A 27,378-nucleotide genomic window follows, 5' to 3' on the forward strand; every position below is an offset into this window, starting at 1 on the left:
GAACTTACATGTCATCTGCCTGGCATCAACAGAATCAACTGGTGCTGCCAGACTTCTAATGGAACCAGCTGTTTTGTGGTCAAGCAACTTCATTAACACCGTGGCAACGTTGGCATTGAAAAAGAATGTAAACATGCAGATTTAGTCTAATTAGTGTGTTTTCCAAGCAACATCATTGAATTTTCTTTGTGAAAAATGAGTGACTAAGAATTTTCCAAAATGTCGACAACGAATATAAACTAAACGCAATAAAACTGGAAACCGACAACATTGCTAATTCCGCTGGAATACTAATTGTACGAAAAATGTTTGAATAATTAAAGCCAAAGTGACAAACAATTAAGAATTTTAATGCAGCATTAGTGTAAATAGCTTCATAAACTGCAATTTTGTTTAATATGTTCAACTTGCGGCATATTATATAAAGTTTTGGCAACAGCTTAACTATTGATTTTTACGAATGCCGCTTGCCAAATACTGCAACACACACCCAACACACACAAATCTGAATATTGCAAGAGTGTGGGTGAGAGTGTATGTGTGTGTGTGTATACAGATATGTTCATTTTGGGTTAATGCACGCATTCGTATTTATTATCAGAACAATTATCGATTTGCGTTTGACCCAAGACCTTTAGTGGCGACTGGTCAAAAATAGAATATTTCGTGTCTTGCTTTGATCTATTTCCGGTTTGGTATTTTGCCGGTTGAGAGGGGGGCTTTAAGTTGTGGGTGCGTCGAAATATATAGTATACTGCGAAGGTTACATTCCTTTGACACTCTTGATTCCATCCAGTGTTTTATGTGTGTGTGACAATTTATGGCTTAATTAGGTAAACTCACGTTGACCCTGCCCAGCCCAACTCAACTCGAGTGGTATTCATCTACTTGACTATAGTATATGTATTTATTGCATGCCTAAATCCTGTGACAGCTCCTGCTGTTGCGGGGTGTGTAATAGGCGTGTATGTATGTGAGTGATGTGCGGGGGAGTGTTTTGTATATGTATTTGAATATTGTTGTGACCTAATTTCGCTGGGTAAACGATTAAAGGCAACCGGATGTGGCAGGTGCAGCACTGACCTGTATTAATATATCATGTCATGCCCATCAAAAATCACTTAACGATTTGTATTCGAGTCGCCCATTCACAATAAATAATTACCTGTTTTTTATAGGCAGCTAAAACTAAGAATGAATGACAAATATTCCGAGCTTCACTTAGCAAATTCATAAAATCGTAAATCGTAATACCGTTAACGCACTTTTGGCAATAGTTAATATAAGAATTTCCTTTTGTAATTTACCTATTTTTATTGCTAGTTAAATATTTATTAGCATAATTCTGTATTATCGAAATTTAAAATTCCAAGTATTCTATTCTTTATTTTTTATTTTTAAATAATTTTTTTTGCACTTAAAATAAATTGTATACAATACAAATTAAAAATTAAAATCTTAGAATGTAACCAATTATAAAATATAATTTACATGTTATAATAAAAATTTGAAAATATGATTAAACAAATTTAACAAATATTGAAAATTTTAATAAAAAAATCAAAAAATTTTATAGAAATTCAAATATTTAATACTTTTTCATAATTAAAAGAATTTAGTTTAAAATACTTATTAGTTATTTATTAATAATGAAAATTACAGAAATGGAGTATTTTTGTAATTATATTTTGCACACATTTTTATTTTTAGAATTTAATGACGTCATTAATTTTGATAGAGTCGTAATATTGAATACCCCTCTTTACAATAAGTGATAATGCGTGTGTGTGTGGGTGTATTTCCGTATTTGATTAGCTTCTGTGACCCGCATATTAATGCAGAATGAGTTATTAAAATTCATTTCAATTAAATGGTGGTAATTTAAGATGACAAACCCTCCCTCTCTACTTGTGCTACTAGAATTACTGGCCGCATATCCCAAACTCTACAACATTAAAAAAAAACACAATTATGCTAATGGTTCATGCCAACGAGAACAGCAAGAGCAACAGCAACAGAGTCAGAGTCACAACCATTGCCACTTGACCGAGCAGAAGCAACCCACTCAGTCTCAGTCTCGTTCTCAGTCTGAGTACTCGTCAGCACTCAGACGGTCGTCATCGTTGTCGCATTTTTGGGAGGTATTCAGAAGCTAGCAGCTAGTCACACAGTCGAAACAGTCGCAGATGAACGCCGGTCGATGAAGTCACTGGGGCGTTATATCGCACATTCACATTCGCATTGTTGTCAACCGATTTTTATGACTATTGTTCTTTTTACGCGATTTGTTTGCAGTGAACGACTTGGCCATGGTGAAGATATTGCAGGCATACAATTTTGCGAAGCAGCAGACTTATGCACTCAATGGCGACATCCTGGCAGCCACCTTAATTGGCAACAATCGCATCGCCATAAGCAGCGCCGAGCAATTCATCGAGATCTATGACATTGCTGGCAAGCAGTTGCATTTATCTGAACAGCAGGATTATGTACCGCAGGAGGATACATCTACAAGAGATGCGACAGCTTCTCCGCCGCCAGCCGTAGATGAACGCATGCCAGCCAGATATACGCTGGCCACAGTTGGCGAGGTGGTACAGCTCATCTACTGTGAAGCGGGTAAGTTGAATCCCACCGCCTCCTTGCTTATATTAATATATTTTCTTTGTTCCAGGCAAATACTTGCTTACCCTGGAAAAGGAGCAGGCTGGCAGTCCAGTGCACTCGAACAGCACCAGCATTAGCTGCACATCGAGCAGCAACAGCAACACAGTTTGCTCCGAGGATGACACCAAAATGTTTGTACGCATCTATGCGAACTTTTGGAAGTTTCCCGATGCCAAGCTGAATGAGTTGCCCATCACCATACGCATTGCCTCGATGACAACACCCAAGACGCCGCTGGTGGAGAGCATTGATGTGATTGAGCTGCCGCTGCGCAGTCCACCAGAGTTGGTGCAATGCTGTCAAACCTCGGGCAATATCATCGTGAGCAGCAGGGATCGTATCTATCTGTACGAATATACACAGTGTGTGCATGAGAATACACAGCCGCGATTTTCCTTCATCGATTTCCTACCCTTCAAGTTCTTTGTGCAACTGAACTTTGTGCCATTACGTCTGTGTCTAGCCGAGAATGTGATCGCCTGTCTAAGTCATCGCTATTGTGTAGCTTTCAAAGTTGTGGATGCATTAACTAGCAAAGCAGCAGCAGCAACGGCGCATGATTTAAGCTGCCTGGACAACGATTATGCTGGCGATGAGCCACTGTCCGAGTCACTCAGCTTGGGTAGCAAGGCGAGTGCAGCGGCTGTCAGCAGCACGCACAGCCAGCATAGCTGTGAGAGTGACTCGCTGCAATCGTCAAGCAGCGCCAAACCTGCACTGATCAATGGAACTGGTTTGGCTGGACGCACGCCATTGGATTTCAATGTGGCACGACTAGTGAATACTGCATACGGGCGTGAATTTGAGCCGGAGTTGCGTTCGCAGTGGGACCAGTGTGAGAACGGCGGCGGTCGCGGTGGCGGTCAGGAAGACAATGCGCAAGAGATAACCATAGCTCCGCAACGTGCAGCGGATATTAAAATCAAGCTGATCAACGAGGCAAAGGCCATGAATGTGCGCGGCATTGCAGCCGGAGGAAGCAACGCTTTAGAGGATGCTTCGGTGCAGTATGATGTGCGAAAGTTGCTGCAAATCTGCATGAAGTCCTCTGAACCGCAGTCCCGGGTCTTGGACATATTGCGTTGTATGGATTTGAAGGCGATTTACCAGCGTAGCAGCGAACAGCAAATGGAGGAGGACGACGAGTACGACATGGGTAATCAGCAGGTGCCCAGTGCAGTGACCACATTCAAGCACGTCAATCGTCGCACATTGAAGTCCTCGCAGCATCAGCGATGCATTGGACATGCGCTGCTCGTGGCCAGCAGCGTGGATGGCTATTTGTATCAGTTCTGTGCCCAGGGCAAGTGGTACAGTGAGAACGAGAAGCCTGTGGCCAGCTATAGCTTTACAGCGCCCGTGTTGCAAGTGCATCTCAATGATTATGTTGTCTATGCGGTTACCTCGGAGTCTGTGGAAACGCACACTTCTCGCATTGGCCATAAGCTGTTCCACAATCGCTTCGAGTACCCGAGCATTGGTGGCCTGTTCCCAGAGGAATCTTCGCCAGATGTTAGCTCAGCAATTGCAGTTATTGGACTGGCCGCCTTTATGCATGTGCAGTTTGTCTGTGTCAATCGAGAGCAGCTGGTGCTAATCACAAATGCCGCGCTTGAGCTGCACAAGCGGCGCAGCACTGGCGACGTGGCTGTAGTGCAGGTGAAGCGCAACATTGCCGCCAGATTTCTAGCTGAAGCAAAGGCCAAGCACAGCAGTTTGCTGAGAAGCAGTAGCACAGCTGCCCAATCTTCGGTGATCAACGAATGGACACTGTACAGTCTGGAGGTGCCGAAGGTGGAGCACATTATTGAGGATCTCGAGGGTATTGCCGAATCGTATCGCAGTGCGAGTCACTCGAATTTCTTTGATCTTATGGAGGAGGCTCACGTTATGTTGCGGCTGAGTCTTACACTGCAAGGCGAGCGTCTAAGTCCGGAGCGGGAGCAGGAGCTGCGCAAGATGTTTGTCGCCAATTGCAGGAAGCTAGCTGACTTTTCTATACGGTAAGGATTATGTCGTTAAAGGCTTTAAAAACAATTAAGTTAATAGTTAATCTAGGATATATTTTATATGATTCACGTTAACAATCTAAATGTTTTAATCGAAAAACTTTAAAAATAATTCTTAATTTCCAAATTCCTAAAACTTAAAACTGCTTTATGACAACTTAAATTGCCTAAAACCTTTTATTGTTATGAAATTGTAATGGAGTTTTATATTTAATTTGAGTTTAAAATTGATCTAAGCTACTATCAAAATACCTTACTTTACGGACCTTGATTTAAAAATGTTTTTATTTTGTACCCTTACAGCTCCAATAAGCAGGAGGTTTATCTGCAAGCCACCGGTTTCTATAAAATGTGTCAGCTGCAGTTGGTGGAAATTTTCAACAACTATATTACGCAATTCGAGGACAACAAGACGGATGTGGAGACTTCGCAGCTAGTTGGTCTCATTTACACAGTTAAACTATTTCTGCTTGGACTCGGTACAGACCGTCGCAAATCTTCGTTTTTGCATCAAACCGTGCCGCCATACTTTACACCCGCTCGTGTCATTCAACAAGGCTACAAGCAGGTTCCACTTTCATTGGAGTTCCTCAACATGTTTATTAAGCATGCACCTGCAGATATACCCCACATAATGCTTGGTTCACCAGTTGTGGCGGATGCCATGAGCGGTGAATTGATCAACTATCTAAAGTACTTGGATACGCTGTAAGTTGTAATTGGATAAGTCAGTTAAACTTCGAATCAAACTCATTTCTTTTTACAGAACACCTGATGAGAATTTGCTTTTGGCAGTGACAGCTTGTCGCATGTCCAATTACCTGCTGGCCCAGGAGACAATCACCAGGTCAACGCGTCGCAGCTTGGCCACAGCATTGATTAGGAATAAGAACGTGCTCTTCGATGACAGCACTGTGCTCTATCAACGACGCCAGCAAGTGGAGCAGCAGAATCCAACACAGTTAACAACTCGCAAGCGCTCGCGCCGTGGAGCCGCACCAGCAAAGGGTAAATCTTCAGGCGGAGGCGCTGCAACACCAACACCTAGTGCCATTGTTTCTTTTTCGGATTTCTGCGAAACTATTCTGTTGGCCAACGAGCAGCCTGCATTGATTGAGGCCATAAGTGACGCCTTCATTCATGCGTTGTGCATTGAGCACAGCATAACGTTGGACGTGGTGCTGCAACTGTTCCTCAACTACATTGCCTCGCATATTGGACAGAAGGGTTATCAGACCTCGCAAAAGGTGTTTGTCAGCATCTTGCAAGTCTATTACTATGATCTCTACGATGTGAGCTCATCGCTGCAGCCGCATGAGGTGCGTTCGCAAACGCCGCCACAGCTAGATGATGATTACGATGACGAATGCAGCAGTTCGCGAGCTCCTTCGATACACAGCGAAGCGGATGTTCAATCACTGTCTAGTTCGTGTGCCAGTTCGGCGCCCGATGAGCGATCCATTAGTGGACGACAGCAGCGAATTGTGTACGATCAGTTGCAGGATCAACAAGGCGGATCATCGCCCTATCAAAAGCGTAGCTCAAACGCATCACTATCACAACCGCAACCGGATGATGACATGGCTGCAACTAATCTCAAAGGTCTTAAGATACTATTCCGCATGTATATGGGACGCTTGAAGTCGCTGAGTGATCTCATTACGGATCTGCAGTCCGCTGATGTAGAGCAGCAAAGTAGTCGCGAAGAGTTCCTCAATCTGCGCATGGAATGCATTGCATATATGGTGGGCCTGTCACCGAATTATTGCACCAAGCCAAGTGTACGCAATGTCAATGATCCACTATCGAACAAATTGGTATTTGTGCCATATATACCTGATTATAAGCTGCCAGAGGGCGAGGAATTCGAGCGGCATATCAATGCCTATGTTCGACCAATTCCCTGTCTTCTGGAAAGGCCGCAATACTTGAATCGTTTGCCACCCTTTGAGCGAAGCGACTTTAGTTATCCCAAAAAGGATGAAGGCGAGTTTGAAGTGCGCTTTACGGGCTGGCACAATGAATTGCTGACGTTGACTCTTAAGATTCAAAGTCTGTTGGCATCCAGCAAGGTTCATCGTGAGATCATCTCCGAGTTTCTGGCATTTATACAGAAAGCACAGCACTTAATTGGCATTGATAGTTTCTTGGTAATAATATTACCAAAGAACTTGGCCATCAATTATATGCTAAGCTTTTGTCCGGCGTATTTGTGGCAGTATGGCAAGGTGAGCATATCCTATTGTAACGAAATTTGTATAGCAAGCATTTATTTTTTTTATATTGTCTTTCAGTCCTGTGGCTTCACTCCAAAACATTGGGAATCGCTATTAAGGAAGATACTTAGCAAACAGGATTCTTTGCCGAATTGGAAAACACATATTGCAGGTTTGTAACATAATACAAATTTTGTTTTTAATATAATATAATTAAAATATATGTCTACTATACAGAGATTCTCAATAATCTGGTAACGGAACTTAGCTTTGAGGAGCTGCTGCAATGCTTCCCCAGCGAAGTCATACAGAATCGGAATACAGCACAATATTTTGCCAAGGAATTTGCGGAAACTTGCGTTCTGTATGAGCACGAGCAATTGGTATTCAAGACACCTGAGCATGCAGCCGATAGCAGAGATCACTTACCGATGGATAACATTGATGAGGATAATGTGTTTGAGCTTACATTAAGAAAGGCTGTTGCCAAACAGCGCAGCATTGCATTGCGCTCGATGATCGAGTCAACAGGAACTCAGCTGTTTGATGCTACCAGTAATCCCATGTATAATCTATGAGTAATGTGGGTTTAGCCAGATCTGTTTTTTTTTAACTACTTGAAACAAAATATTATCACATTGCAATTTGACAAGATTGACATAGAGACATATTGAAACCGGAAAGCATTTTGCGAATTGAGGGCGAACGTATTAAGATCACTTTATAAACCGCACTGTATATGTGTATTTATATATTTGTGTGAGTTGAGTTATTATTGTAACCTTTATAATTAAGCATTATTTATTGATATTTTGTTTGACACAAACGCAACATTTCGATATACATATAAATATAGTAGTTGTTATAGTGAAGATTTACGATCTTAAGTAGGTTGTACCTTAGAAGTAGGCACTCTTATGCAGTATTCATTAGTGACACGCCATATAAACCAGTTAAGTGCTGATCACATCAAATAATTTATCGCAGATTTAATATCTGTATTTTACTAGATGACACATGCTTTACTTATGCATAACTAAGTTCTCATTTAGCTTTAGTAATATTAATATTACCATATATTATCTATATTGTATTCTTAACTGAACTATCTCTCTATCTTTTACACTCGAAACACATACACTCCAACATTAAGTGATATTTTTAAATTCTTGCATATACTTTAAAAATAAAGGAATATGAAATGTATATAATTGCGTTTTGTTTTTTAATGTTCCAGCAAATTTCACAGACTGTTATTAATAAAATAATGATTTACTTATGGCGGCGTTGTGCAATGTTTTGTAAATAGTTTTTGGAACTTCAACATAGTGTTCTTAAGTCGAAACTGAAACCGTTCAGTCAGTTACGGACTGCACCAGCGCAATCATGAAAATATAACAGTTTAAGCCAAGTATTGTAAATAGAATTTATTACAAAATATATATGTTAATATGTGTCGTATATTTATTCCCTGGTATTTTTAACTATGCTCAGACTTTTTCGACAATATTTTTTTTGGCATAACCATACATATCATCAATTGTAGAATAAAGCGTTCATTGAAATCGTTTATTAGGCTCGCAAGTTCATTAGCCCCGCAAATCGGTGAGAATTGCATTAGAGACTGAAATACTCAGAATATAGAGAATACTTGCGAGATCTAAGCAATAATGAAGCTTCAGCTGCCGCGACACGCTTTAATGGCCCGATGTCGGCGTGTAGTTAATAGAAAACGTGCGAAAATCTTATGGAAAATCTGGTGCCCCACCCCGCTCCGCCGCCTTCAGCATTGTGAAACAGTCACTTAAGTGATCGCTGTGTTCGCCAAGCCGAGCTGAATTCAGTCTGCCGGAGACGGAGCTGATGGAAGCATGGAACACCATGAGATCAAGTCAAACACTGACAAGCAAAAGCCAGTAGACGTCGAACCGAGAAAGGACAATATTTTGGATGCGTTGATCATTAACATTGGACAATGTGGACGCTTTCAAATTATCAACTATGTGATGCTCTGCTTGCCTATCATTTGCAACGCCATCTACTCATTATCCTATGTGTTCACAGCCAGTAGTGTGGGCCACAGGTAAGTAGAGGTTAATCTTGTAAATTAAAACTTCATTTTACATATTCGCTTTTAGGTGTAGCATAAGTGAATGTGATAATCTTACTAGCAAATTTATTGAGCCTTGGCTAAACTTCTCGATACCAGAGAATAATGGTAAATGGGATGATTGTGAGCATTATGAAGCATTGTCCGGCATGAAAGGACCTTGTGAAGCTCGCTTTTTTAACAGCACTCGTAGAGTTGCTTGCGATGCGGGCTACAAATTTAAGGATAGAGAGAATACTATATCAAGGGAGGTAAGACTCTTATCAAAATGAGTAAAAAAAATTCTATATTTAGTTTTATACTCCAAAATCCATTTTCTAAGCTGTGCATTTTCGGATACAATGTAATATGTACTGTCAGAGAACCTAAAACTATAATTATAGAAACACTTAAACTATTTTGTGATGTTTTGGTAGAACCCCTGTAACTATATTCATTATTTCAGTTTGACATCTTTTGCTCAGATAAATGGAAACTTTCGATGGTCGGAACTGTCAACAATGTTGGACAATTCGTGGGCATACCATTGGGTGGATATCTAGCAGATCGGTAAGTGTATTTCAATTATTAAAAAATGTTATATTAAATTAAATTTAATCTTCAAGATATGGTCGTAAATTAATACTTGTTATTACTGGAGTATTGAGTGCACTGTGTGGACTAGCGAGATCTTATGCTCCCGATTACTATACTTTCCTATCGTTTGAATTTTTGGATATGGCTGTGGGGAGCACATTGTATCCCACAGCATTTTTACTGGCAATCGAATTTGTTGGTCCCAAACATCGAGTGGTAGCCGCAACGTTCATTAGCTCCACCTACGGTCTGGCAGAGGCGGGAATGGGATATTTGGCTGGTTATATTCTAGATTGGCGAGTGCTGCTCCGATTACTTTACACTCCAGCTTTGCTGCATCTTATTTTCATTTGCTATCTGCCCGAGAGTGTACGCTGGTTGCTCAGTCAATCGAGGGAAGAGGACGCCATTCACACTTTGCGACGAGTTGCACGAATCAATCAGCGATCTTTGCCAGAAGATCAGCTTAACGAGTTGATACGAACCAATCGTGAATTAGTGGCTAGCTCGAAAGCAACTCAAGGTCATTACAGTGTTAAACAGATCTTTAGTGCACTTGGTTTGCGCATTGCACAGTGCTGTTTCTTATGGTTTACCAACACTTTAATCACTCTAGGATTAACCCTCAACTCCGTTGGATTGAGTGGAAATAAATTCCAGAATTTCAGCATGATGGGATTTATGCAGTTGCCGGGTATCGTGCTTAGCATGCTGTTAATGCATCGCATTGGACGTCGTTGGACCCTAAGCATGTTCCTCAGCTCTTCTGCTGTTCTACTGCTGACAATGGCACTTTTTGCAGAAGGTAATTGATAATTGACAATAGAAAATACAATATTTTTATGTTCCGCTTAAGTAAAATTTAAATCCAGATTTTGTAAATTTTATTTGCCATGCATTTCCAATATATTACAATGAACTCAAAAGTATTCTTGCAATATCAACTTTCAATACTTATAAAAGCAATGGTCCAAGGCTTCCATAAACACGTTTTCAAAAACTACTTTTTGATTGTGATTAATGAGTTTAACACGAATTTTTTGAGTTCACTGCTTGATTTATTGATTAAAATACTTTTAGGCTGAAATTTTGATACGATTTTAAGGGGAAATCAAGTTAATTGTTTTTAATTGTTTTTTATTTTCAGATTATCCCTCATTTGCTGGGCCACTCTACTTTCTAGCAAAAATGACTTCAACTGGCAGCTTTATGGTTTTATACTTTTTTACCTCAGAAATATTTCCGACCAGTTGCCGCAACAGTTTGCTTTCATTCTGTTCCATGGTGGGTCGCTTTGGTTCCATGTTGGCGCCACAAACCCCTTTATTGGTATGTAATACTAGTGTAATCTACTCTTATGACTTTTATAATCTATTGATTATTTTAGATAAACTACTATAAGTATGCGCCACATTTGCTGTTTGCCACATTTGGTTTGCTGGCCTCGGTGATTGCCATGTTTTTTCCCGAAACAGCTAATAAAGTATTACCTACAACGTTGGAGGAAGCACGTGCCTTGGACAGAAGTCAGCAAATGAAACAAACAAAAATTTCCAAAGTCTCAAAAACTGCTGTATAATCATTTAAAATTTGTCAGAGACTTGGTTTCAATTTAATATTGTAAATATTTGTCATATTTGTCGTCGCATAGAATGACAAGTGAAAATATCAAATGGTCAACATTCGATTGCCAAATATAGCATTCAGATCGTATTAGTAGTTGTTGTAATAAGAGATTTATATTCGATGTTGGGAACTGAGAGAACTTGAAGCTTAGGGTCTTATCTAATCTGAGTGTATTTTGGGTACAAGATAGAAGTTCATTTCAGTGTTAAATCGTAATAAAATAACCACTGCTATTTCCTTAATAAAACGTTATTGATTTCTAATAAATTCTTCAGTATTTGTCATTGATTTATCGTAGATCCAATCATTAGTACCTAGTAACTTTAATCTTTATTATTGCGACTTACTGAATGAAATACAAATATTTCAAATATTTGTAATCAATTCATTTGCTATTAAAGTGATAATTTATTAATGACGATCCAGCTTGTCCCGAAATTATTATAGTATTCACTTGTATGAACATATATTGCGTCAAATGTTTTTGCACTTACCCTTTTTTTGCTGCCGTTCAAAGTTCATTTATTGAATTCCCACGATACTTTCGTATAGATACACCTCAACAGGTAATATTTATCTCTTTGTTGACTCATTCATAAATGCATGTTTCGCTAGACAGACAGCAACAGCTGCTAACACCAGCTATCGGGTTGGAAGGCGCTTTCTGATAAAAAAAAAAAAACAATTGGAAGAGCGAAATTGTTGTATTTACATTTCAATTAAACGTATTTGATATCAATCAGCAGTCGACTAATGAAGCCGTTAAGGGTCGTCAAAGCAGACAGTAAATGCGTTGAGTACACATCATTAACTATGAAATAGTAGACCAGACTAGTTGATAAGGTCAAGATAAGAGCAGACGAGAACGAAAGAGAGAGCGAGCTGCGGACGAAGAGTGAAGAGCAGATGACTAAACGAATTTAACCGACTGAGCTGAGAGCGGATCTTATACATACATGAAGCGTGCACGCCACCAAGTGTCGTAATCAACCGAAGGCAAATCAAAACAGAAAACAGAAACAGAGAGGAAAGCGAAAAAAGTAAACGAAAATTTCGAAGATAATCTGTTTTCTGATGCTTAAAACAAAAACCTCTTTCCAACTATTTTTAGAAAATCTCTCTTCATTTAGATTGAATATGATCGGTACTGAATTTTACTATTTCAAATACTACAAACCAAATCACGTGCAATAATTATCAGTGATCAATTCATTTAAATTTAGGAAAATTGATTACGTCTTAAAATATAATTATTTAGTATTGAGATATACTTATTTGGAAAGGTAATCTCTTAACTGACTTACTGGTTCAATTAATTCTATATTTTTTGCATCTTTTTTAATGATTTATTAATATAGTAAAGATAAAAAATCATTTTAACCACATACAGTAAAATCCGGTTATGACGACTCCGCTTATAGTGTCCGACCGGTTATTACGACGAAAACTCGATGGCTTGATTGGTCCCCATACAACCTTATATGAAAGGGCCTCCGCTTAGTACATCTCCGCCTTTAGCGACAAACCGCTTATACCGACGAAATTTTTCACAATTCAACCGGATATTGCGACGAAAAAAAAATACAGCGAAATAATGCCAACAAATTTAAGTATTAAAAGACGCTGTCATAAATGTATGCATTTATCAGTGATTGACACTCTTGCTTGTGTGCGTAGGAGCGACACGAAGGTTCTTACATTTTCACTACTCTCTGTTAGTTTTAGCTGACGCCTTAGCTTATGCTAAGGAACATGCAGGTATGCGATTTATTATGGAAAAACCATGCTATTAAATTAAATTTATATTTTTTTTTGTTTTGTTTAAAAATTAATTTGTTTTATCTTAAAACATGACAACCATAAAAAAAAAAAAAAAAAAAAAAAAAAAATAATAATTTTGCTCCTTTCGGTTAGTGCGTCTTACGGGTATAACGACGTAAAATCTTGGGTCCCTTGAAAGTCGCTATAACCGAAATCTACTGTAATGGAAATTTTAGTTCAGTAATTTAAAAAATTTAATTCAAATTTGTATTATTGTAAATCATAATTCTAAGCATTTATTCGATGCATTCCATTATCAAAGTCAAAACACTTTATTTAGCATTTTAAGAACTATATAAGAACTGTAAGAGAAATCGATAAAGCGTCATGCCTTTATCAAGAGTATAGTGAGCAGCGTACACTCAACCTCAACCTCAGCCGGTTGATGCGTACGGCACTCAGCACGAATCAGTCAATGAGCGACATTGCTCCCAGTTAGACGCTCCAACGGAGCGGACGCAAGAGCCGGCGACGACCGACAAAACGGCAATAGAATCAGACATTTATACGTACTTATGGGCTAAAAAAAGCCCGCAGAACCAAACAGCATATTTATAAATCGTGCGCATTCAAAAGACAGATAAAAAGTGCATTTTAACACGTGTTTTCATACAAGCAACGAGTGAAATATCCAGAAGAATTGTGACTGTGACTTTAAACTTGATTTCATTGTATATCCGAACACATGTTGGGCGATAAGAGAAGCGGGACTAGCAATGGCAATGCCAACGGCGTTGTCTGCGTCGACGAGAGTTCCACAACGTCCAATGGACATGCCGTTGAGTCGGCAACTGAGAATGTCGAGGCATCCACGAGTGAAGATAATTCTCTCGATGCGATTCTCGTTAGAATCGGCCAATTTGGACGGTATCAAATCATCAATTATGTGTTGTTGTGTGTCCCCATGGTGTTTAACGCGTTCTTCTCGATCTCATATGTATTCACAGCCAGCACAGTGGTGCACAGGTGAGTTACGTGAATACGTGAAATCGGCATTGTCATTTATCTTATCTCATCGCGATTGCTTCGCAGATGTAATATCACCCAATGCGATAGTCCAAGCAGTTTGTATGAAGAGCCTTGGCTAAACTTTACAGTTCCTATAAAGAACTCTGAATGGGATGCATGCACTCGCTATTCAACAGTAAATCAAACATTCTTAAGTGATCCCTCAAGTGACATGTGTGTTGCAGACTTTTTTGGTAATCGTACCGAACGATGCGGCACCGATTTAAAATTTCGAGATGAAGAGAAAACTATTTCAACAGAGGTAAAGATGAATTACTTATCATTGAAATTTATTTAAATTGTGATGTCTAAAAATAATATTTCTTGAATGGTTTGTTTTCATGCGAATCGGTGTTCAAATACAACTGAGTTAAGCGTTAAATCATTTGATTGAACATATTGTTTGCTTAAGTGTTTGAGTTGTATTCGCGGTAGTCATAGCATGGAAGTGAATATTTATGTAGTGAAAAACGAAAATGAATTTGATAAGAAAAGTGATTCATTTCGGATTTAATAAAGTATCTTTATAATTTCTTGATCAGAATCATGTTCAGGGCAATAATTGTGTAGTTTCTATTTTATGCACATCCACCCATTAAACTTGTTTCTATATTAGAATAATGAGTTGCGGTATTTGACAACCGAACACTTCCGACTATAGCTTTCTTAAATGTGTGTGTGGGGCTCTTAATTTATTGATAACAACAATAAGCTGGGAATTTTACAACACTCACCAACTGGGAGCGACGTAGAAATACATTCAGAAATTATTTAAATATGTAGATCTGTGTTTTTTATATGAATAAACAGTAATCAACTATAATTTTGGGTGGTTTTCTATTCATTACATTTTTTGTTATTAATACTATATATGATATTGGATATAAGTGTGTGCAATAATCATAGAACAGTTTTCTTTTTTTATTATCACTGTACGAATTTCTGGCGATTGTTTATTATTAAATATTTTCTTTATTTTTCAGTTTGGCATCTTTTGCAACGACGAGTGGATGCTCTCCTTGGTAGGCACCATTAACAATGTGGGACAGTTTGTTGGTATTCCCATAGGTGGTTTCTTTGCAGATCGGTAAGTTAATTTATTTATAACTTATTTCCAATACTCACTTATTCTTTCTTCTTCATCAGATATGGTCGTCGCACTATGCTGGCATTCGCAGGAGCTTTGAGTGCTATTATGGGCATCATACGATCATTGTCCACCAACTATTACATGTTTTTGGTCTTCGAATTTCTGGACATGGCCGTGGGCAGCACACTGTTCCCAACTGCTTTTCTGCTGGCCATTGAGTTGGTTGGTCCCAAGCGTCGTGTGGCTGCTGCAACAATTATCACAATATTCTATGCTCTGGGTGAAGGATTTTTGGGCTTCCTGGCATCGCAGGTTCAGGATTGGCGTTGGTTACTCCGAGTGCTCTATGCACCTGCGATACTTCAGATACTCTTCCTCTGGATTCTGCCGGAGAGTGTGCGTTGGCTGCTAAGTCAGGGCCAAGAGCAGCGAGCGGCGTCTGTATTGAGGCGTGCAGCCAAAATAAATAAGCGATCTCTGCCTGAGGATCAGCTGGATGAGCTGATCACAACAAATCGCACGAAGTTGCGGCAAGCCAATGAGAGCCCGTATCCCATCATGCAGGCAGCTCGATTCTTCATCTGGCGCATTGCCAACTGTTGCTTCTGTTGGTTCACACATACCCTGATTGCCCTGGGTTTAAGTTTAAACTCTGTAAATCTAGGCGGCAGCAAGTATACGAATTTCATGCTAAATGGTGTTATTCAAATTCCTGGACTACTTCTGCCTCTCATCATAATGGATAGAATTGGCAGAAGATATTCTCTGTGTGCATCCATGTTGATATGTGCCATTTGCATGGGTGCATCAGCAGCAATCGGATCGGGTAAGTCGTGAAAATGACACTTAATGAATTTTAAATTTATGCAACTGCTGTTAAATTGTTTAATAATAATATTTCTTTTGTTTTTTTTTAGAAGACTATGCTGGATCTTTAACGCTTTTCCTAATTGGCAAGCTTGCCATAACATGCAGCTTTCAGATTTTGTATTTCTTTACCTCAGAAATCTTTCCTACAAATGTGCGCAACAGTTTGCTCTCACTTTGTTCTATGGTGGGACGCATTGGCTCCATGCTGGCACCGCAAACACCATTGCTGGTATGTTTAAATGGCTTCAATTCACTTAAACCATATAAATTAACTGTTGTTAATTACTTTAGGCCAAATACTACGAGCATGCCCCGTCTATACTATTCGCCACATTTGCCTTGGTCAGTGGTTTCCTGACGCTTGGTTTTCCGGAGACAGCAGATAAGGTGTTGCCCACAACAATGGAGGATGCTCGGGATTTGAATGTGGTGCGCCAAGTATATTCAGATGATAATGAGGAGCAGGAAGAGGAGTTGCCTAGAAAAATGTGCTGACCCTAAGATAAAACGATTACCTCAAAAATGGTTGCTAGCAATTGCTATTGCCAAAGATTTTGATTTAATTTTAAATCCAATCGAAAGGCATTTTTGATTTTATTTCTGTTATATCTGTAATATATTTAGTATTAAGTGCGTATGTCCATTTTACTGTAACACACAGAACATTTTGTAAAGTATTTTTAAATTGTATATAAAGAGGAAAAAACCCATAATTAATGTACTAAGTTTCAATTTTTAGTTCTTCTCTAGGAACAATAAGTTGAAGACGATGGATGGCGCCATCTATCGCATTGCTAGTGAAGTAATTTATTGAATAGCGGAGTCACAAACCATTACCGCCCGAAAAGTATGCTACACTTTTTAAGCGTCATGTTTTTGACAAAACAGGCGCAATGCCTTTTTAAATTAAATGAAGTGATAGATATTTTTTGATTCGGATGCGGCAATCAAAAGGTCACTGATAACATCATTGAATTGAAAGCAACTTAAGTAGTTTTTTATTGATAGCCCTCCAGGTGTAATTGCTTCAAAGTGTTCAAAGTGCACTCCGATAAAGTGCGTGGAGTGTGGAGCGTGGACAAGGGCTTCGTCATTTGCTCATATTAAAATTATGAATGTTTATAATTTAAAAGGGATAGCTAAGATTTTTCTTAGATTTAGATTTAATTAAATACTGATAATCACCAGGTGAAATAAAAATGTCCATTATCGAAAAGATAAGAGAGCGTGAGCATGTGATAAAGTATGTTTAAATAAGTTTGTCAAAAATACAATTAACAGAAGCAAGATCGAGTGTGTCCAGTGTCAATCAATTTGATAGCTTATAAGCAACTGCAAGATTCACTCGCTCGCATGAATCAAAGTGACAGAATCACATTCGAATATGAAAGAACTTGTATGACCCGGTGCAGCTCTCTCGTATAAATATTGTTTATAAATATTTGCAAAGTTCATTTGCACTGTTGATGGCAGTACGTCGATGCCGTGCATTAAAGGCAATTAAGAGGCAAGAGGCAGGTGGCAAGTGCTCTCTCTGTGCAATGATAAGGCCCATCATCGGGAGCGTCTTGTTGACATGCTGTCAACTTACGCACTTCGATGATATCTCGTTTGGTTCGTAACCTTAACCATCAAACCTATCAATAATTGCCCCGAGTGCCTTGCCATTCAGTTGAATAACGTGAATGCTTGTGAATAGACATGAGTGCGGACTACGATGGTGACTATTTTATGCGAACTCGGTGAGTAAATGTGTAAACATCAGTCATAATGGTTATTAAATAGTTCGAGTACATTCTGCACAATCGCAGCAAGGTGCGAGACAAGCCAGCTTTGTGGGATTCGTTTCAGGATCCGCCGGCAAAGCGAACGAGTGGCTCCGATGCTGATTGGAAGAAATTGCAATTTTTCACGAAACTTTTCAAGCTTTTCACGTACATTGTGGTCTTCGGTGTTGTGTTGGCTTCCAGCGTGGCAGCCAAGTTAGTTTATATCTATATGGCTGGCAATACCAATGGCGATGGAAAGGTGCAAATGTGCAGCAAATACCGTAAGTCAAGGAAGGTGGTGGTCAAAAGCAATGTTTGGATAAGCTTTCGGACAAAACTCTTGCAGTTCTACTTGACGGCCAGGTGATGGCAATGCGCAGCAAGCTGGAACAAATTGCCTGGGTTTGGGCCCTGATCTTTGCCTTTGCCGCCCCCGAGCTATTCACCTTTCTTCGCTCCCTCCGCATCTGCATGTTCAAGCGCGAGCAGCGACCCAGCCGACTGGAAGTGGCACTGGTGAGTAATCTGTGTTCTTGTGTGACGACGCAGCTCCCAAGATTGATAAGCTCTCATTCTCTCACTCTTCGTGGTGTTGTTGCTTCTGTCGCTAATCAGGTCACACTCTTTGAACTGCTGCACGTCGTTGGCTTGGCGCTGCTCACCTTCACCGTGTTGCCGCAATTGGATGTGACGCGTGGAGCGATGCTCGGCTGCTGCGTGGGCTTTGTCCCAGCACTGCTCAGTGAGTAACTTCCTATATATGTAGAGCACACACAGAACCATTCAAGCATTCAACCATCAACCATCAAGCAGCCACCATCTAGCATCTAGTTTCTTCTTATCAGCCTCTCCTTGTCGGACAGCCCTGACAGCAATTAAATTGATTGCCATTTGCCTCTGCTTAACAATTTTTTTGTTGCTTAGAGCTGCTGACTGTCGCACGTTTGCAATGGAAATCTGTGGATATATATGTGCTCGCAGCTGCTATTTTGGCCATGATATCACAGGGGAGCGTCTTCGTGATTTGGCCAGCAATGTCTTCGCAGCTGGAGGTGCAATTACTGGCAATACCATTGTTGTTGATCTCATTTCGTTGGTGGGAGAATTTTGCCAACACACACGAGTCAATAGGTGAGTCAACGTTATTTATTTTTTATTGTGGAAGATTCATCAATAAAGTGGTACATAATTATTAGATAGTGCAATAGTTGACTTGTAATGATTTACACACACACACACACATCTTGTACTCACATTTAGATTATTGTCATGAATTGAGAGACACATTTGTGCATTAAGTAGAACTTTTTTGTACAAAGTTACTTACTTTTTCTTACTAATAAGAAGAATGAGTTTTACAAAGGATAATAATTTTGTACACTATTTCCTTCTATGTACAATTTCAGCCTACATTATTCGAACGATACGCTTCACACGCTCACGTTATCATACTTACCTGTATGTGGCCCCTTTGAAGATACTGGTGTTTGGCCTGATGGGTTTCCTGTTACACGGCCAGAAATTTGTGGACTACTTTAAGCTGTTTGTGAAGGCGTGGCAAACGCACATCATAAGAGTAACGGTATGTGGAGAGCACAGCTGAGAGAGAACTAACAGAGAGTAGAGCTCATTAGGCAACTGCTATCTGAGTTTTGTGTTTTTGGAAATTGTAGCATGCGGATGGTTTGCAGGATACGGTGAATTTGGCAGGCACAATCGCAATCAACGGCAGCTCATTTATCAAGGCGACGACAAGCAAGCAGTTCTCACTGCAGTCGAATACGAATGCCGTTATCTACGCACTCCTGTTGCAGGTGTCCGCTGCCTATTTGTGTCACATTTTCGGCAAGTTTGCGTGCAAGATAAAGATACAGAGCTTCAGCTATGCGCTGCCACTTTGCCTGGCGACACCCGTCACCGTTTGCCTGGCAACCTGGCTGGCCCAGATGCGTGCTGCGGATTTGTGTTCGCTGCACGGTCTGATGCCGGATTATCTGACGTTGCAGCCACTTGGCCGCAATCTGCAGCAGCTGGGCGAAAAGAGTCTTGAGTACGCGCTCTGGCTGTGGCCACTGTGGTGGCTGGCCCAGCTGTGGACGTGCCTGCATCTGTGGCGGGCGAGAAATGACAAGAACGCACCCACCGAGAAGCTGTACGTGTGTCCTTGGTACTGTGGCCTGCTGGTGGATCAATGCTCCATGATGAATAGACGCATTCTCGACTGGACCGATGAGTATCTGACCATTAAGGTGGGTAGCTAACTGGTTAACGCTAACGCTAACGAATACAATTCGAATTTTAATGTTCGCGCCAAGTTCTTGTTAATGAATTATTGTAATCAGGCATTAACATCAATCATCATGCCAAGTTTTTCGCGTCAAGTGTTTGCAGTCTAGCTGCTGATTATCTCGCCTTTTGCACTCTCCATCTCATTCACACTCTCTGTTTCTCTCTCTCTTGCTTTCTCTCAACTCGCATCTCGGCAGTATTTGCACAGGACTTTTTGGCTGTGTGTCGCGTTTCGCTCCAAATGTCAGGCAATGTAATTAAGTTAAATGACGGGGAAACTGCAAAGTTCTGGGAATGTTTGTATATATGCTCTCTCTTGCTTTCACACATTTATTTCGTTTATCTCTTTTTCTCACTCTCTATGCTTTGCTTTGCACACTTTATGCGATAACTGGCGTGGCGTGTGTAGTGAAATTTTTGGTGCGTAGGTTTTGTCGATGTTAACTTAATTAAAAGTGCTACAGTTTTTGGCCTGTGTGCGGTGCACGAAGTACTTTGGCAGACGTCAATGGATTTCGCCCCGAAAAGTGGAAACATAAATACACAAAAAGTAATTAAAATCAGGCTTCATAAGTTGATTTTTCAAAAGCATAAATTAGACTGACAGTGAATTATGTATTCCAAAAGGGTCGCAATGCCATTAGCCACACATTAAGAAAGTCACTCACTTATGCTGTATAACTTGACTTTTAAGTTTTCCAACTCCCATCTCAAATAGTGTGTGTGTTAATTTCGCTTGCAAGTGATTTTCTATGAACTTAAAGCAGTCTGTAAAAGAGATCAAATATTTAGAATTAAAAAAGTTGAGTAATAAGATCTATAAAGCTAAATAAGTTACATCATTTTTATAGTGACCTGTTCTGAATGTACTCGTATATAAAGTAGTACTTGAAATTGAATAAATGTATTTCCATATGTAGATAATGCAAGTTTTATTTTACCCTTAATATATAAATTTGTTTTCATTTATCTTTTGTCATATTTTATTTAGTCCTCATTTTTAGAGTGTACTTTAGCTTATACAAATTTTATTGTCTTTCACTTCTAGTTGTTAACTTTCCATTTTAATTTTCATATTTTAAATTTCATTTATTTCATTTAATATATTTTAAAAAGTATAATATAATTTATTTCCCTAGCACTATTCAAACCAGCTGTCTGGTTACACTTTACATATATTATTTCAGAAAGGGTATTCTGAAAGTATTTTCTAATAGTCATTTTATGTTACTTTAAATATTCCATAAATTTAAACTCAACTGCTTTAAGTTTCGCTAAACAATTTTCAATATTTCACGGAAAATCTTCACCTGGAATTTTATTTATTCATGTGATGCACTCGCAGAGCGATTTGACGGTTCCTGGAGATGCGAAAGCGGGTCTGGCAGCTGACAGCAATTCGAGTCGCGATATACAGGAAAAGGATAAAATACCGCAACTGATTGTTTGTGCAACAATGTGGCACGAGACTGAAGAGGAGATGATGGAATTTCTGAAATCAATTGTACGCTTGGATGAGGATCAATGCGCACGACGAATGGCAAAAACGCATCTAAATGGTGGCAAAGCGGATGATGAATACTATGAATTGGAAAGTATGTAAATATGTCAAGTGCATCCTTCTACTTTACTTATACCACGAGTACTTTACATTTTGAGGTTTCGTTTTTTAGATACTTGTATTCGAAATTTTGCATAAGCAATGCAACCTTGCTTCTGGCTCCTTATTTTCGACTGCAGTTGTCAGTGTCCTGCTGCTGTCCTCGGCAGTTGTCCTGTGCTGCACTATGCTGTCCTGTCTTTGAAATTGTATGCATACATAAAATCTATTTTGGCTTTGCCTGGCCATAGAAATGTCGCAGCACCCAGTGTCAAATTAGAAATTTATGCAAGCCAAATACAGTGTTGAATAAAAGTATCCTCCAGCACCATCTGTGCACTTCGAATAGTAAGATTACTATTTATAGCATTTGGCGTGTTCATTTCCGCATTTGCCAAAATGGCGTACGGCCAAAAATTGTACCCAATTCTTTTTTTCATATAAATTTTGTTCAGTGTTCGACAATTTTTAGAATTTGCCTTATTTTCATATATGCAGAATGTACAAGTCCATAGATTACGTATACGTAAGAGGTGTGAGAAATAATTAAGTTTATAATTATTGAAAATAAAAGGTGATTTAATTAATAATTATTATTTAAAATATCAAAAAATTTATCGTACACTTTTCAATTTAGCTTTCAAGTTCAAACAAGTTTGACAAGTTTAGGAATTTGTCTTGCTTTACATGCTCTAAGATATACATACATAGATTACGTATACGTAATATATATTATACATAGGTAATATACACATTTACGATTACGTCTACGTAATATATGTATGTACTTACATATTACGTATACGTAGTATATACCAAGATAACGGCACATATATAGATTACGTATACGTAATACATATGAAAAATAATTATGTTTACGATTATTGCTAAATAATAATATCTAAAAAGTTTTTCTTTTTTTCTATGCATTCAAATTGACTACAATAGAAATTATCGAAAAATGGTTAGTCCTAAAAAATGTACAACTCTTTTTCTCTTTACAGCAAACATATTTTTCGATGATGCTTTTGTGCTGGATCAACGACACTGTCAGAACAAAAGGAATCCGCCATTAAATGAATACGTAAAGACCTTGATACGCACTATTGACAAGGCCGCCTTCGAGATCTATGGGGTTAATATTAAAATCAAGCCGCCGTTAAAAATCGAAACACCGTACGGAGGTCGCTTGGTGTGGACGCTGCCCGGTCGCACCAAGATGGTGGCGCATCTAAAGAACAAGGATAAAATACGTCACAAGAAGCGCTGGTCCCAGGTCATGTATATGTATTACCTGTTGGGTTTTCGCATCATGGAAACGGAGCTGCTCTCGGCGCAACGCAAGGCTGTCATCGCTGAGAACACCTTTCTGCTGGCCTTGGATGGTGATATTGATTTTCAGCCGCGAGCTGTGCAGCTGCTGATTGACCGCATGAAGGCGATTGATGAGCTGGGCGCTGCCTGCGGACGCATTCATCCCGTGGGTCGTGGTCCCATGGTCTGGTATCAGAAATTCGAGTATGCCATTGGCCATTGGCTGCAAAAGGCGACCGAGCATGTGATTGGCTGTGTGCTCTGCAGTCCCGGCTGTTTCAGCTTGTTTCGTGCCAGCGCTCTCATGGAGAATAGTGTCATGAAACGCTATACGCTGGTCAGCTCAGAGGCCATGAAGATGGTGCAATATGATCAGGGCGAGGATCGTTGGCTCTGCACTCTGCTGCTGAAGCAGGGCTCTCGAGTGGAGTATTGTGCTGCCTCGGATGCTTTTACTCATTCGCCTGAGTACTTTAACGAGTTTTACAATCAACGCCGACGTTGGGTGCCTTCAACCATTGCCAACATCTTTGATATACTCGCCGATGCAAGCACTGTGGTGAAGAAGAACAACTCCATCTCAACTTTGTACATTATGTACCAAGGGATGTTGATGATTGGCACTGTACTGGGACCTGGCACTATTTTCCTCATGATGGTCGGAGCTTTGGTGGCTGTTTTTTCTATTGATATATGGACTGCTTTCTTGTGGAACTTTTGTCCTATTCTCGTTTTCATACTGAGCTGCGTTTATTTGAAGCAAAAGTTTCAGCTGCTGATTGCATTCGTAATAAGTGCCATCTATTGCCTGGTTATGATGGCCGTGCTTATAGGCATCATTGTTCAGATGATCGAGGATGGTCCACTGGCGCCGGCTTCGCTTTTCTTTCTGCTTGTTGCTGTGCAAATCACCATATCAGGTAAGGATTTATTCACTTAATATTTCAAGCATGTAAATTGATTAATTGATTTGATTTAAGTGCATTGAGGAGAATAATTTAATTTGTTCACCTGCAAATCGAAACAAAAATAAAATTGGAATTGCTTTTATACCTATTTACTTTGTTTCGAATAAAGCGACATCTATCTGCAATCAAATTATAACTCTATACATCAAATAACAATACAGAACACACATTAAAAAACCTTACCAAGCTACTACTTCATAAGTTATTCATTAATTTTAAATTTTTAAAGCATAATTCGCATAACTGCCGCGACAGACAATTTAGCTGTAAACAAGAAAAACACAGACAATCTCTGATGCTGCACTAAAAGTTGTGTCGTTGTCGTTAAGCTAGTAAAAGTAGGTAAAATTTACATCCCAACTAAAGTTATGTTTCCTTCGCAGGCTTAATGCATCCCCAGGAATTTTGGGCGCTCATCTGCGGTGTCATCTATTACATCACCATTCCCTCGATGTACATGCTGCTCATGATCTTCTCCGTGTTCAACATGAACGATGTTACTTGGGGCACAAGGGAAGCGCCAGTGCTGCGAGATGATGGGGAAGAGACTGCCAACGATCCGGATAACTATTTGCCAGGCTGGTTAAACGATATGCTGCTTATAGATTCGGAGCTAGGTGAAATCACGTTGGTGGAGCAACGTTTCTGGAAGGATCTGATTAAACAGTATCTGAAACCTTTGGAATTAACCAAAGAGCAGAAACAAACTATGGCTGATGACTTGAAGGAGCTGAGAAATATGATTGCGTTTGCTTTTGTGATGGTGAATGCCATCTTTGTGTTAATCGTGTTTCTGTTGCAGCTAAAGAAGGACTACTTGCATCTAAAGTGGCCCATAGATCCTACGGATTATGTATCCTTTGATCGCGACAATCTGCAAGTGGGCATCTACAGACACTACAAGGAGTTAGATCCCATTGGACTGTGCTTTGTGATCTTCTTTGGCTTGATCTTGATCATACAGTTTATAGCGATGTTCTTCCATCGCTTTGCCACAATGTCACAGCTGTTGGCCACCATAGAACTGGATTGGTTTCGCTCGAATGGACAACTGAGTGACGAGGATGCGTTGCTGGAGCTGAATGGCAGCGCAGTGCACATAGCTCGACGGTTGCAGCGACCCAAGCGACTGTTTGACGATGACGACGATGCGGATGCACATCACTATGATGAATTGGAAGTAGATCAGGATAATCACCGCGAGAGCATGGTACGCCGTCAGACCATCTTTAAGCTGCACGAAACACGCAACAAACAGCAGAATGATTACAGCGATCTGGTGCGCAATTTTGAGCGACGATTCTTCAGCGAAGATGAGCTGAACATGAAGAATTTACCGCTGAGTCGCAAGTCCATTAAACTGTTTCAAGAACGCCGCTCCGAAGCGAAGATCAATGCAGCAGGCACGCCGACAAATCCTCCAAAGGCGGGAGTTCGACCGCCTATGGTGCCATTTCATGCCAAGAAAGTGAGCTTCAGCAATATGCAGATATATGATAATGAGTCGCAGTATTAAATGAAATGATTCTTAGAGTTGTATTATAAGCTACTTATGATTCTCTCTCTCTATCTATGCTGATAGTTTTATAAAGAGTTTTGTGTAACCCTAAAAAGCCCTGTGGCAAAAAATATAATTAATTGCATTTAACTCAAGTGGCAAGTCAAGGCAAGACAGGCGATGCTTACTTCCAGCATTCAGCACCAGGATGCCTTGCGCCTCATTAGCATAATTACAAGATGGCGGGTAAGAAGGAGGAGGAGAGTTCAGGTTCGGGTTCAGTGTGTGGGTGGCGTCATTCATCAATGTCGTGGCGATGCTTAGAGTTAAGTGCTCCATGGCTGCGCTTTTTGTGTTTGTGCGCGGCATCAACATCAAGTAAAAGAAAGTTCGTTCCTTCTGCGTTCGTTGCGAAATGCAAATCAAAGTGTGATTAGCTTGGATTTGATGAAGTTTCTGCTGCAATGCACAAGTTTTTCTGCCATCTGTCTTTACTCTTTCTCTCTCTTTTTGTGCATATGTTTCTGCTAGTGTGTGTGTATGTGGGTGTGTGCCTAGGTGTCGGCGTAAGTGTTTTGTAAGTGAATTTACCGAGTTTTTGTGCAGCCAAGCCAAGTAAATAGAATGCACAATCTGGACCTACTACTTTGGCAATGCGCATATATTAAAAGAAAGTAAGTACTGGACAAACTGTGCTTTAGGAACGACATGAGAAAAAGAGGAAAGGAAACGTTGTAGATGCAATTACATTGCAAGGAACTGACTAACCAAAACGGAAGCCAGCAAAGTGATGAATTCAGTCAAGTTATGAAATAATGAATAGCAAGTCAATAAAGAAAAAAACTTTAATTGCCCGCTTAAGAAAAATTACACTTATAAAGAAAATAAAAAAGGCAACTTTAGTAATCAGCAAAAGCTAATTATGTAAAAAGTTGAATGAGAAGAGACTTAAATAATTAGTTATATGGCCCACAATTATTTAATGTGTTTCACAGTAATCTATATTTCATATGCTAAAGATTTACCATTAAAAATGCATCATAATATCTCTTCTACTAAACTTTATGCTTTATTCTCATGTACTTTTATTTGCATTATAATATTTGACTGCTGAATCACATAAAATATCGATTACTACTTTGGCCAAACATTCAACAATAATCTGTATTTTAATATGTCTGATATGGCAAACTTTTAGCATCATAATATTGCAATATTTGACTGCACAAGCACAAAAAGTATTGATTACTATTTTGAGCAAACAATTAACCAAACACGTCCAAAGACCAAAACCAAACAATTCATTTGATTCTCCATTTATGGATAGCAAACAATTTGCAATTGCAATAGATATTCTCTCAAAGAGAAGGAAGCAGAGAGTTTTGAAAATAAATAGACATTTCTTGCTAGTTTCAATTATGACTGCTATTGTTCATAGGATGCACAAGAAAACGAAACCAAAGAATCGAATTTATGCCAGACTTGACACTATTTTGGTTTTTGGTAGTTGGCCAACGTTGCGAATGCGTAACATTGTTTAGTTGGGCCTTTGCCCAAAAGGCATATAAATTCATATTTTGATATTTATGGATTTGAGCTGGTTTCTTGTGCAGCAAAAAGCGCACAATGGACACATAAAACATAAAACAAAAACGGATACGATACCGGCACATAAAGTATAAAATTCGATTGAAAAACTTTTCTATTTGCAGTATTTTTGCTGCCGTTTTGCCGTTCGACGATTGCCATTTTCACAGAGTTGAGGAAAGGGGCGAGTACAGTGATACCAAGTGGCATGCAACAACCAGTTGGCCAGCCGACCAGTCGGCTACATAATTTTGCACTTATCTGACCCCAGGCAGTCGCCTTTGGAGTTTGCTTTGGTGTTTTTTGTTTCACTATTTTTTTTATGGCTTTTCTATGCATTTGCAATTGCAATCGAGGACA

The 27,378-nt window shown here is 39.5% G+C and overlaps 4 protein-coding genes across 5 annotated transcripts; all 4 read left to right on the plus strand.

Moving 5' to 3' along the window:
• Nucleotides 1–6: 6 nt before the first annotated feature.
• Nucleotides 7–7,470, plus strand: LOC117567068 (uncharacterized). Its single transcript, XM_034246811.2, has 7 exons — nucleotides 7–296; nucleotides 2,296–2,619; nucleotides 2,675–4,670; nucleotides 4,980–5,384; nucleotides 5,443–6,904; nucleotides 6,971–7,064; nucleotides 7,130–7,470. The coding sequence occupies exons 2-7, from the start codon at nucleotides 2,310–2,312 to the stop codon at nucleotides 7,468–7,470; spliced, it is 4,608 nt and encodes a 1,535-aa protein (XP_034102702.1). The 5' UTR covers nucleotides 7–296; nucleotides 2,296–2,309.
• A 1,257-nt stretch (nucleotides 7,471–8,727) lies between these two features.
• On the plus strand, nucleotides 8,728–11,471 carry LOC117571523 (solute carrier family 22 member 7-like). The gene is made up of 6 exons (XM_034253699.2): nucleotides 8,728–8,975; nucleotides 9,031–9,253; nucleotides 9,448–9,551; nucleotides 9,608–10,383; nucleotides 10,726–10,907; nucleotides 10,966–11,471. The coding sequence occupies exons 1-6, from the start codon at nucleotides 8,764–8,766 to the stop codon at nucleotides 11,155–11,157; spliced, it is 1,689 nt and encodes a 562-aa protein (XP_034109590.1). The 5' UTR covers nucleotides 8,728–8,763; the 3' UTR covers nucleotides 11,158–11,471.
• Nucleotides 11,472–13,427: 1,956 nt separating this feature from the next.
• Nucleotides 13,428–16,698, plus strand: LOC117570892 (organic cation transporter protein). The gene is made up of 6 exons (XM_034252794.2): nucleotides 13,428–13,991; nucleotides 14,058–14,295; nucleotides 15,017–15,120; nucleotides 15,180–15,949; nucleotides 16,041–16,222; nucleotides 16,285–16,698. Exons 1-6 carry the CDS (start codon nucleotides 13,711–13,713, stop codon nucleotides 16,486–16,488), a joined length of 1,779 nt encoding a protein of 592 aa, XP_034108685.1. The 5' UTR covers nucleotides 13,428–13,710; the 3' UTR covers nucleotides 16,489–16,698.
• Nucleotides 16,699–17,673: 975 nt separating this feature from the next.
• LOC117571380 (chitin synthase chs-2) lies at nucleotides 17,674–25,809 on the plus strand. Of its 2 annotated transcripts, XM_034253494.2 has the most exons (10): nucleotides 17,674–17,735; nucleotides 17,805–18,043; nucleotides 18,109–18,278; nucleotides 18,378–18,504; nucleotides 18,687–18,893; nucleotides 19,169–19,344; nucleotides 19,436–20,011; nucleotides 21,397–21,646; nucleotides 22,656–23,885; nucleotides 24,317–25,809. In XM_034253494.2, the coding sequence occupies exons 1-10, from the start codon at nucleotides 17,695–17,697 to the stop codon at nucleotides 25,447–25,449; spliced, it is 4,149 nt and encodes a 1,382-aa protein (XP_034109385.1). In that variant the 5' UTR covers nucleotides 17,674–17,694; the 3' UTR covers nucleotides 25,450–25,809. The 2 variants fall into 2 exon arrangements, with proteins under 2 accessions (XP_034109385.1, XP_051859783.1); XM_052003823.1 differs by lacking the exons at nucleotides 17,805–18,043; nucleotides 18,109–18,278; nucleotides 18,378–18,504 and having other exon boundaries at nucleotides 24,317–25,808.
• Nucleotides 25,810–27,378: the final 1,569 nt, after the last annotated feature.

This window comes from Drosophila albomicans, chromosome 3 (assembly GCF_009650485.2).
Source record: "Drosophila albomicans strain 15112-1751.03 chromosome 3, ASM965048v2, whole genome shotgun sequence".
Lineage (NCBI taxonomy): Eukaryota > Metazoa > Arthropoda > Insecta > Diptera > Drosophilidae > Drosophila > Drosophila albomicans.

Excerpts from the sequence above, each read along its gene's own strand:
- LOC117571523 (XM_034253699.2), top strand. The coding sequence starts at position 8,764 with ATGGAACACCATGAGATCAAGTCAAACACTGACAAGCAAAAGCCAGTA. Across the intron at positions 9,552-9,607 it reads GGTGGATATCTAGCAGATCG|ATATGGTCGTAAATTAATAC; the intron begins GTAAGTGTATTT and ends TTAATCTTCAAG. Across the intron at positions 10,384-10,725 it reads AATGGCACTTTTTGCAGAAG|ATTATCCCTCATTTGCTGGG; the intron begins GTAATTGATAAT and ends TTTTATTTTCAG.
- LOC117570892 (XM_034252794.2), top strand. The coding sequence starts at position 13,711 with ATGTTGGGCGATAAGAGAAGCGGGACTAGCAATGGCAATGCCAACGGC. Across the intron at positions 15,121-15,179 it reads GGTGGTTTCTTTGCAGATCG|ATATGGTCGTCGCACTATGC; the intron begins GTAAGTTAATTT and ends CTTCTTCATCAG. Across the intron at positions 15,950-16,040 it reads ATCAGCAGCAATCGGATCGG|AAGACTATGCTGGATCTTTA; the intron begins GTAAGTCGTGAA and ends GTTTTTTTTTAG.
- LOC117571380 (XM_034253494.2), top strand. The coding sequence starts at position 17,695 with ATGAGTGCGGACTACGATGGTGACTATTTTATGCGAACTCG. Across the intron at positions 17,736-17,804 it reads GACTATTTTATGCGAACTCG|CAAGGTGCGAGACAAGCCAG; the intron begins GTGAGTAAATGT and ends GCACAATCGCAG. Across the intron at positions 18,044-18,108 it reads GCAAATGTGCAGCAAATACC|TTCTACTTGACGGCCAGGTG; the intron begins GTAAGTCAAGGA and ends AAACTCTTGCAG.
- LOC117567068 (XM_034246811.2), top strand. The coding sequence starts at position 2,310 with ATGGTGAAGATATTGCAGGCATACAATTTTGCGAAGCAGCAGACTTAT. Across the intron at positions 2,620-2,674 it reads GCTCATCTACTGTGAAGCGG|GCAAATACTTGCTTACCCTG; the intron begins GTAAGTTGAATC and ends TCTTTGTTCCAG. Across the intron at positions 6,905-6,970 it reads ATTTGTGGCAGTATGGCAAG|TCCTGTGGCTTCACTCCAAA; the intron begins GTGAGCATATCC and ends ATTGTCTTTCAG.